Source organism: Galeopterus variegatus, unplaced genomic scaffold (genome assembly GCF_000696425.1).
Source record: "Galeopterus variegatus unplaced genomic scaffold, G_variegatus-3.0.2 Scaffold5280, whole genome shotgun sequence".
Classification (NCBI taxonomy): domain Eukaryota; kingdom Metazoa; phylum Chordata; class Mammalia; order Dermoptera; family Cynocephalidae; genus Galeopterus; species Galeopterus variegatus.
Genome location: NW_007731391.1, coordinates 94784 through 105782, shown reverse-complemented (window position 1 = coordinate 105782; position 10999 = coordinate 94784). Strand labels below are relative to the sequence as shown.

Below are 10999 nucleotides of genomic sequence, written 5' to 3'. Positions count from 1 at the left end.
GGGCTGAATCCTTGAATCCTTGAACCAACAACATCCTTATAGTGATACAGCAGTGAGCTTCGTACAGCTGGTTGTTATAACAGAATGTCACATTTTGAGAAGTCATTTTCATTGATGTTGTACAGTAATAGGAACTGTCACTACACATGTTAAAATGGTGAGAGAAGTGAAAGTAAAGTCTATTTTCTTGCTTTTCTTTTACATTTCTTGTTGGATTTTATTGTTCATGAAATACTGCATATTGGGATCTGTTATACAGCCTAAGGGAGAATGCATAATTTATATCGTTTGGGATCCTGAGTTATTAAAAGAAATTTGACATCTAAAAGGTGGTCAAAGGCAGGAGTATGGCCAATGCTTCCTTTGTTTTAATTGGAGTTCTGGTTTCCTCACAAGCCCCTCAATTATTTTGCAGAAGTTGGCATCTGACCCTCGGTGTAAAGGAATGCCCCTTTCCAGCTTCCTGCTGAAGCCCATGCAGAGGATCACCCGCTACCCTCTGCTCATCAGGAGTGTGAGTGCTCAGGTTGGGGCAGTCTGGGTGTGACTTAGGAGCAAGACCTGCGGAGGTTCACAGAGTCCAGATAGTCAGCGAGCCTCCGAGTATGCGAGCCCACCCCCACATTAATGCTACAGAAGTGATCCCACTGTCTGATGCACCAGGCCCGGAGTGTGTGCACATGTATGTGCATGCACAGGAACACACACAATCCAAAGGGCTGAATCCTTGAAGTGGGCAAATAAAAGAGGGATCCAGTGTCACATGGGTAACCTGTCATCCTCCTTCCTAGAACCCCCCCAACGTCTCAGAATCATAAGTGTGTTTGTCTAGGCAGAGTAAAGGACCCTCTAGGTCTCCAGCTCTGCAGCCCGCTTGAGTCCAGAAAACACCATTAGCATAACCTTGGGCTCCAGTCTTTCCTCTGAGACCTAAATTCATCTACCAGCTGAACATCTTTACCTAGATGTCCCAGGAGTCTCCATCTCAGCATGTCCTAAACAGAGTTCATTATCATCCCCTCGCCACATCCCATTTCAACTTGCTGACTAAACATTCCTTTTATTTATTTATTTATTTAAATTAAATTAAATTTAATTAATTAATTTATTTATTTATTTATTTATTTATTTGTCCTTTTTGAGACCGGCTGCACCGCGCCACCAGCCATCCCTATATAGGATCCGAACCCGCGGGGCTCCCGCCGCTGCGCTCCCAGCGCCGCACTCTCCCAAGTGCGCCACGGGCTCGGCCTTAAACATTCCTTTTATTTATTTATTTATTTAAATTAAATTAAATTTAATTAATTAATTTATTTATTTATTTATTTATTTATTTGTCCCTTTTGAGACCGGCTGCACCGCGCCACCAGCCATCCCTATATAGGATCCGAACCCGTGGGGCTCCCGCCGCTGCGCTCCCAGCACCGCACTTTCCCAAGTGCGCCACGGGCTCGGCCTTAAACATTCCTTTTAAAATTCCATCCATCTTTCTTTTTGATGTAAGCAATGGGGGTCTCTTGAGCCAATATGTCTTCTAAGGAAAAGGCAGATTTAGGAAGAATTATTCCACAAAAAATCACTGATATAATTTATAAAGAAAAATAGCAGGAAGAATATGACTGTTAGTTTTATTGATTATTCCTTGACTTTTAGTCTGTGAACTCAACATAGACCTTTTGTTACAGATACCTATACCAAAGTGACCTATAAGTACAGATCCCTAGTCCCTTTACTGGAATATTTTGGACTGATGTGTTTCAGAATTCAGAATGTGATTTCAAATACCATGTACGAACAAAGCCTGGGACAGCACTTATAAGCAAACACACAAGTACTCGTATTCCTACAGTGAAGAATCACTGCAAGAAAAATAAGTAAACGCATCTCTTCCATTCAGGTCAGGTTTTGCCACCAAATGAGTACTAAGTAAAAGCTTTAGGCTTTTTTATACTTTAGAATTGTAAACGAAGGACTGTGAACCTGTCCAACTAGAATGAAAGAGTCTAGACAGGATTCGCCTGGTGATGGTCCCACTAATTTCTGAAGAGACCACACAAAGTTGTATTCTAGCCTCTATTCTTTTACATTGGTAGCATTAGTAATTTGAAGTCACTTCAGAATAAACTGAATGCATTTTTCCTACATGCTGACAACATGGTTTTATTGTGTTTTTCCTGTGACAGGGAAATCATTGCTTTCATCAGATTTTTCAAAAGGATCAGTGATCCCAAAAATGTTATGAACCATTGCTATTCAACAAGTTAACACACTTATCAAGGTTGCAGCCAGTTTATATTGGAAGGCTCACCCTAAAGATACATGGCTTAAAATATTGGGGGGATATAGGGAGGTACCCTTTAACATACTCCCGTTACCAGGACCCTGCCAGAGAGTAACCAGGAACCCACACATTTCAGGGCAGTTGATCCAGAATAGCACTTTTCACACCCTGTTGTAACTGAGTTACCTGTGCCTGTCTCCCCAAGAACTTTTGGGACCATGAGCTTCTCAATGGCAGAAACTACTATCTTATTCACTGTTGTATTTCCAGTGCCTGGCATAGCACCAAGCACATGTACACAGCCAGTAACATTCAGACAGAGGAAGTAGCCAGTGAATGGCTGGCTGGGTGGGTGACAGACATAATACGTCCCACGTGACGCAGCCCTCTCTCTTCCAGATTCTGGAGAACACCCTGGAGAGTCACGTGGACCATTCCTCCCTAAAGCTGGCCCTGGAGCGGGCAGAGGAGCTTTGCTCTCAAGTTAATGAGGGAGTTCGGGAGAAGGAAAATTCAGACCGACTGGAGTGGATCCAGGCGCATGTTCAGTGCGAAGGTCTCGCAGAGGTGCGAGCTGTGCTGTTAAACTGGGTCCCACCAGTCAGCTTCTGGGGGGGGAGCAGCTGCAAGCCTTCCCCTAGTGTGGACAGTCTACACCTCGGCTCAGCCCATGTGGAATCACCTTCCTGCCCCTACACAGATACTCCTTCTTGGGTAGTCATCTTCCTTTCCCATAAAGAAAGAATTGGGGGGGGGAGGTTGTTTTGAGTTCTTTGAATTCAGCTGATAGAATCAGTATTCCGTGGGTTTAAGTAATGATTTTCAATAGGCCAGTTTGAACTCTGAAGAGTAATAAATTTAAGGATCTTTTGTGTAAAGAGAACTGATTCCAGCCACATTCCCACCTAGAAAATTCTACCTCAGTACCCTCAGACCCAGGGCACTGGCCTCCCAGGGGCTCTGGGATGGTTTCTGCTGGGACTTCCAAAGTGACATTTTCTTTCTCTTTAAGCAACTTATTTTCAACTCCCTCACCAACTGCCTGGGGCCGCGGAAGCTTTTGCACAGTGGGAAACTATACAAGACCAAGAGCAATAAGGAACTACATGGATTCCTCTTCAATGACTTCCTGCTTCTTACCTACATGGTCAAGCAGTTTGCTGTTTCCTCTGGCTCTGAGAAACTGTTCAGCTCTAAGTCCAACGCTCAATTCAAAATGTATAAAACGGTGAGTATAGTGTGCCAGGCAGTACTGTCAGGGACCTGATGAGGTTTTACCTCTACCTTCAGGATCTCCTTCCTGGCTGAGCCTGTCATGTCCTCATGGGGCTCTCTTCACCCATTTCCAGACGGCTCGCACATCCTTTGCCACTTCCCAAGAGAAGGAATGCCCGTGCAGCTGGGCTTTCACTGACTGCTGATGGCCGTCAGCCGAATTCCAGCTTTGGATTCTGGCTTCCTCCTGGCAAACATGACACCTGGTCCTGCCTCTGTCCACACTCAGCACTGGGCCTCTGTAAGCCGAGCCTGAAGGACAGTGCCAAGTGTCAGTGTGCAGAGGAGAGAGGTGTCACATCTGCAGTCATGGGCACTTGGAGCTCCCATTCCAGTGCAGTAGCACCTAATCCACACTGGGTATTTACCTTTACAAAATGGAGGCCTTTTCTTTTTTCCTATGTGAAATATTTTGGACACTAGACCCCTTTCTACTTCTCAAGAAGGTTCTTCCGAACAAACTGAACTCTCTCTGGACATAGGCGGGTGGAGTGTTCTGGACCAACTCACAGCCTGTGTTTTGGCCCTAATTTTTCAGCCCATTTTCCTGAATGAAGTCTTGGTGAAACTGCCCACAGACCCTTCCAGCGATGAGCCTGTCTTCCACATTTCCCACATTGATCGGGTCTACACCCTCCGAACAGACAACATTAACGAGAGGTCAGTCCTGACCATGTGTGACCTGCCTTGAAATCTAGGAGAAAGCCTGGACATCTCCCTCTGCCATAAACCCATCTCCATCCATGCTCAAGTCCTACTAATTCTGTATCCTCCACCTCTCTTAACACGTCCTTCCACTCCAGTCCAATGGGTAGACCTTGGTTTAGATGCACTGGTCACCACAGCCACCTCCTAAAATGATTCCCTGCTTTCAGTCTCCTCACGCCACTCCTCACGAGCTTCCAAATGGCAGATCCCACACCTCAGTCCCTACTAAAATCCCTTCAGGGGCTACCCTCAGGTGACAGTCATGTCCTTTGCTGATTTCTGAGGCCTTCCTGGTGCTGCTCTGGCCTCAGCCCATCCCTCCACCCACAGACCTGTGCTCCAGCCAGACATCCACCGTCCCCACGTGCCCCTCTGCGGGGAGGGCCTTCCTCGTCCCCTGCTGGCCAGCTGTGCTTCCTTCAGGGTGTCGCTCCAACAGCGCCTCTGTGATGGCAACCCCAGGGGATGCTCCTCCTGCTCTGTGTGCACAGTTCTTTGCATAATAGAACCCGTCCTGCTGAATTGTCGCCGATGTGGTTAATCGCATCTTCCATCTCTGGGTCCCCAGCACCTTGCTCCTGGTGTTTTGTAAGCATCAAGAACCATCTTTAGAAACTCGGTTCGATCCTAAATTAGCAAACAAGTCTTTTGGTCAAACTAATATTAGGTCTAAGATTGGAAAGTTGTTAAAGCTGGGGCCAGCAAAAGAAAGAAGAGCATAGAACGCGTGCAGAGCTGTGGTTCCTGGCCGAGCCTGTGAGGTGCATGGGAAGCCGCCAATGGCTGCATCTGCTTCTCCTCTAGGACTGCCTGGGTCCAGAAGATCAAGGTGGCCTCTGAGCAGTACATCGACACCGAAAAGAAGAAGCGAGAGAAGGCTTATCAAGGTACTTAGTGGTGCCCTGGAGGTTGGAACCAGCCACTGGGGGCCTAGGGGTGGGGAGGTCTGGCTCTGGGGACACAAGCTGCTGCTCCTGCAGGGAGGCTGGTGAAATGGGGACAGTCAGAAAGACCAGACTTGCTGTGGGGTCAGACGGCAGAGTCCTGGCCCAGCCACTGCACCAGTTCCCCCCCCCCTCCCCATAGCAGCTGCTTCAAACCTGCAGACGACACAGGTGTGGGGACATCGAGGCAGTGCCAGCTCCGCAGCAGGCTCTGTTCCTCGTCTACCACTCATTCTTCTCTCCTTTCCCTCCACAGCTGACCCCCTCTGCTCGGTCCACTTTGCTCCATCGAGCTCCACTTCTGTCTGCTTCCCTTCAGCTCATATCCACTCTCCGCTCCTCTCCCACCCTGCCAGCCTCGGCCCTCTCCTCCAGGATCCACCCTTCTGCCCTCTGCCTTGGTAGCCGGTGTCCTAGAACATACATCTGTCCCTGTCTCTGCCTCCCCCTGGCCTCACCAGCCTTCACTCCACATTCTGTCCCCATCAGTATGGAAATGGCTTCTTCAAAGACACCAGTGACCTCATCTGTGGCTTGGCTTGCTTTCCTTGCTCAAGCACCCTGCGCCTGATGACAGGTTATGAAGGCTCCTCCTTTTCTCTGGGCCCAGTGTATCCTGAGGGTCCTCCTACCACCGAACCTTCTTTCTTCATCTAAACCCTTCCTAGTTCTTCTTCCTCCACTCTCAGCTGAGCACTCTCTCCCACGTCTCTCTGGCAGCTCCCTCCCTTGGGGACCTCACCCCAGTCTAAGTGGTCAGTCTGGCTGCTCCCTCCCAAGCCCTCGCCTCTTCAACAGTCGCACCTGCTCGACTGCTCCAAAGCCTGGTAGGCACCGCACATTGGCATTACTGGTGGGATTCATTAGCCTCCTTCCAGCAGTAGCTCCTCCTCCTGAAAATCCCTGTGGATGGCAGTATGTCCTAGCCACCCAGACTGACACGCCCTCTGCCCCTCCTCAGGCCTCTCTTCCAGTCAGTCGTGGAGCCCTTGCGCCCTCTCCCATCACTGTCTTTCCCATCTGCCTGGTCCTTTCCTTTCCCAGTGGCGTCGACCCTCCAATCTCCCACAAAGGCTATAGCACGAGGTTCCTTTTCCTCTCCACCACCCTCTTCCTTTCTAGAGTATTCTCTATACAGAGCTGCTCTTAGTATACCTCTCCCTGCTTAAGAATCCTCCCTATGGCCTCCCAAATGAAGGACAAATTTCTTACCCCAAACTCAGGGCCCATCCCCAATGTCACCTGTTCGCAGGCCCGTTTCTCACTGTCTCCCTGCATCTGGCCCATACCACTGCCTAATCGAACACTGATTGTCGCCCTGCCAGGCCGTCCTTGTTCAGCTGCCCCTGCATCTGAAATGCTCTACCCCCACATCAAAATTCTTCCCATTCTTCAAGGCCCAAGCCTCCTCCATGACGCTTTCCCCAACACCCTAACCAGCGCGACATCTACCCCGGTCCCCCACTGCCCCTGGGTCTGTGATTATGCCCTGCACTGTGGTCCTGTTGCTTCTACTTCAGTCCCCTGAGCCCCTTTCCTCCCCTGAAGACATCTCCATACCCCTGCAGGGCCCGGTACGGAACTGTGCCTAGTGAGCTCCATGTTTGTTGTCCTTGTTGTGTCCTCCCTGTTCGTGAACAGATCATCCCCTGCTCAGTGTAGCTTCAATGGTCTTTGTAAAGCATCCCTCCACCCCCAGCCCCCGCTGTGGCCCTCGGACTAGAACTGTCATGGCTCCTACATCCTTCTCCAGCCTGCACACAAATGCCAAGCCTCAACTTCCCTGCCCCTCCCCAGCTGGGCTCAGACCTGCGTGCGGCCTCTGCACCCAGTGGAGTTTGTGCTCTGAGCCTCCTTCTAGCCCGCCCGTCCCACCTCCATGCCACATCCCTTCCCTGTTCAGCCTCCCACGCAGGTTCCTAGCTGCTACTGTTGCAGCTCTTCAATGTGTTTTTTTATTCAGGTGTCCCTTATTTTGTTACATACTCCTGAAAGGTATGTGTAAATCAACTTTTACTAATTGAATGTTATTTTAATGGTACTTTAAAAGCTTGCTATTGAAAAATCAATGATTGAATCATTTTGTAAAGCATACAGTGATCTCTTAATTGGTCAAAGATGCAAATCAAAGTTTTTCTCTATGAGTTTTGCTTACCATCAATATCTGTATATATTGTTACACATGATCAATATCCATGTTCAATTCTTCAGATATTTATCGATTACTTCCTCTGTGCCAGGCTCTGTGCTAGGCTTAACTGAGCTTACAAAGATGAGTAAGGCCTAGCCCCTGCCTTCAGGGGAATAGAGTGCACATTCTGAGGTGGAGGTGTGGGCACAAATGAAGAGTGGGTCACTTCTCATAGACAGGAATCTACTGCCCTGAGTTCAAAAACTCAGCAGCTCAGCAAGCATCCTCTTGTTCGTTTTTGAGCCCTTGAGGGCAAAGCCTGTTTAACTATAAACTTCATGTTTCCCAAGACAATGTGAATTCACTGACTCATTTCTCTCCATAATTAAAAGCATTTTGAGTTCCTCCTTAAGTAGAATACAGCCTTAAGTAAATCTGCTTCATAAGCTGAAATGTTTATAAGTGGAGTTAGGGTGAGTGGTTTAGCTTTTGGTATCTGATGTTTAAATTTTGACCCAGCCATTTAGAAACTCTTGAGTCAAGCACATTACAGTCCTTTCTAAGCCTGAGTTTTTCTCATCTGTAAAATGGGGAGCTACCTTATAAGGTAATGATGTATTTTAAATAATATAATTTATGTAAAGGTCTAGCACATGTGTTAGGCATGTGACCTGCACATGCCTAACACAAAGTAAACTTCCAATAAATGTTAGCTGCTATTAAGTGGTGAACAAATATGTATTACTATTTTATTACTATTTGCTAGGCAGTTGAGGGGTTAACACAAGGATGAGTTAAACAGTCCATGATCTACAATGGCTCGTCTCTGGCAGAGGAGACAGACATTACACAGAACCTCAGACCCAGCGGGCTGTGGGACACTCATAAGTCAATGATAATGGATGTAGTGTGGAGGGAAGGGGTGTGGAAGGTGGACGTGGGATTGGACCTGGAGGTGAAAGGGTGATGAGCAGGCTGCTGACAGGCGGAGATAGGAGGGAGGCATTCCTAGCAGGTCACACACGCTGGGAGAGGCACAGAGCAGCCAGATGCTGGGCTGGTGGGTCCAGTGCAGTGGCAGATGAGGCTGAGGGTAGTGTTAGAATTGGTTAGGAAGACAGACTGTGTCTACAGCTTAGCATTGTCACTGTGCTGTCTCCTTTCTTAAAGAAGAAATTAATTGACTCATCTTCCTCTTTTGTAGCCCGCTCTCAAAAGACTTCAGGCATTGGACGTCTGATGGTGCATGTTATTGAAGCTACAGAATTAAAAGCTTGTAAACCAAATGGTAAACGCTTCTTTCATTCAACAGATGTCATAACTGCCCCACTCTTTGACGACGACTCTTCTGAACATTGAATGGTGGCATGACTTTTTAAAAGGCAGTGTTTCTAATGCCACTAAAATGGTGGTAAGCTAGTTTATCAGACCGGTATTATTATTCCTCTGTTTCTCCAGTGCCTGCCTTCCTGAGTGCTTCTGCATCGAGAAAGCACACAGCAAGTTGCACTGACACTTGCCCAGCCTCACGGGGAGCAGTCCTGACGTTAGAGCTCACAGTTGCTCCCCAGGTTTATGATGCTGTCGATATTAGGAACTCAGAAAGTGGCAGACCTTTCTAGACCTCAAGACGGATGTGGCCCCCCAGGCAGTGGCTCCTGCTGTGGTCTATAGTGAAGCATCACTTTGGATCCGCTTCTGCTCAAGGATGGCCCTGTTAGTCACTCATTTTACCTATATGTGCCACACCTGTGTCTGTGGTTTGTTTTGGTTCAGGAAAGAGCAATCCGTACTGTGAAATCAGCATGGGCTCCCAGAGCTACACCACCAGAACCCTCCAGGACACGCTAAATCCCAAGTGGAATTTCAACTGCCAGTTCTTTATTAAGGATCTTTACCAAGATGTGCTGTGTCTCACCATGTTTGACAGAGACCAGTTTTCACCAGATGGTAAGTATAACTTGGCTAGGGGATCTAATGCTTTCCCCAGTTTTCTAGAATCTAGGGGCTTGATCTAGGGTGCTCAGCCACATATCTACCCCATGATACTAAGGGAAATGACACAGGCCTGTGTCAGCTCACTTAGCAGCAGGTGGATGCGCTTCCCCAGGGGGAGGGGGTGGCCTCGGATGTGTTTCAGTTCTTTGACCCCCGTCACCACCTATACACATGATGTAAACACTGTGCTCCTGCTGCATACTGAGCAGTAGAACATTCTCTAACCAGAGAGACTTGAATTCCACATAGGCAGCTTCTCTCACACAAATCTGTTGTCACTTTACACACATCCGTTTGCAGTATCAAACATCTATAAGCCAAAAGAAGTTACTTGTTTAGGATTTGAAAGTTTTATAAATCTTGTTTCAGACCTTCCTCCTGAGGTAGTTTTTTTAACAATTTCATAAAGAAGAAAGGCTTTTGACTCTCACATGATGTTTATTCACCAGATTTCCTGGGTCGTACTGAAGTTCCAGTGGCAAAAATTCGAACAGAACAGGAAAGCAAAGGCCCTACAACCCGCCGACTATTGCTGCATGAGGTCCCCACTGGGGAGGTGTGGGTCCGCTTTGACCTGCAGCTCTTTGAGCAAAAACCTCTGCTGTAGGAGATTCGGGGGGAGGACAGCACCAGAGGATACACCACAATGTGGGGCTAGAGAATAACAGACTATACTGTCCTGGGACTGAGGAAACAGCACGCAGCTTCATCCATCACAAAGCCATGCACGCTGGGGCCTCTATTTTATTGCACACTAAATCGCTAGCAATCTATGCAAACATGATCTTTCCTGTAAATAAACCAAACCCCATAGCACAGTGCCTTGTATTAGTGTTAACATGGTAAGCTGTGTTTAGATGCCACGGTTTCCATTTTCAGGGCTATAAAAAGTATTACATGGAAATGAGGCATCAGACCACCAGATGTTACCACTTGGTTGAATGTGTCCACTGTGGAGTGGTTTGGTGACGCTGTGACCATTCCACACTGTGTGACCTCTGATGGGTCACAGCCACTCAGGAGGTGAAGGGTTGGGATGAAATGCTGCAGCCTCTGTGCTTGAGCAGCCTGATACTGAGATAGCATCTACTCGTGCACTGAATAAACACAGAAACTTGATCATTTTATTCCTGATTAGGTTTTATCATTCTCTGCTAAGACAATATAGTTTGAAATATAAGAGGGAAAGCTTGATTCACTTTAAATACTGTGAACTCTAATAATGTGGAAAATATTTTTCGACTTTAATTTTCTGAAGTATAAATTATTTATGTAAATTCCTTGTTTTTGCATATTTCATAGGACATGCATCTTTAAGCTTTATCATTGCCAACATGTACAGAAAGAGAATAAAATCTTAAGTTTATGAATGTAACTTCTTTCAAAGCTTGATTCATTTTCTATGAGAAAGGTTCTGAAAATGTAACTTCAGAGGTTGCTTATAATGAAACCAAATTTCCTTTCTGGTACAAGAGGGAAAGACCAAGGATGGGGTCAGAAGACCGAGGGTCTCTTGACCCTGCCATTAATTTGCTCTTTGACTTTGCTGAATCTGCCTCATGTTTCTGGGGTTTGGTTTCTTTAATGGCTGGAGTAGACGATCTCTGTGGGAGCTACAGCTGAGCCTTTTGAGTCCTTCTGCTTGCCTAATTAAGTAAAAAC

General features: G+C 47.1%; 1 protein-coding gene across 1 annotated transcript in view; it reads left to right on the top strand.

The window, feature by feature from the left end:
- LOC103604607 (intersectin-2) overlaps positions 1 to 10712 on the top strand; it is a 60048-nt gene extending 49336 nt beyond the window's left edge. The window contains exons 14-21 of the mRNA XM_008589176.1: positions 416 to 514; positions 2681 to 2848; positions 3294 to 3509; positions 4095 to 4216; positions 5069 to 5151; positions 8544 to 8627; positions 9116 to 9289; positions 9787 to 10712. Coding sequence (XP_008587398.1) covers positions 416 to 514; positions 2681 to 2848; positions 3294 to 3509; positions 4095 to 4216; positions 5069 to 5151; positions 8544 to 8627; positions 9116 to 9289; positions 9787 to 9944 — 1104 coding nt within the window. The 3' untranslated portion in view covers positions 9945 to 10712. The remainder of the gene's footprint in view (positions 1 to 415; positions 515 to 2680; positions 2849 to 3293; positions 3510 to 4094; positions 4217 to 5068; positions 5152 to 8543; positions 8628 to 9115; positions 9290 to 9786) is intronic.
- The last annotated feature ends 287 nt before the right edge of the window (positions 10713 to 10999 follow it).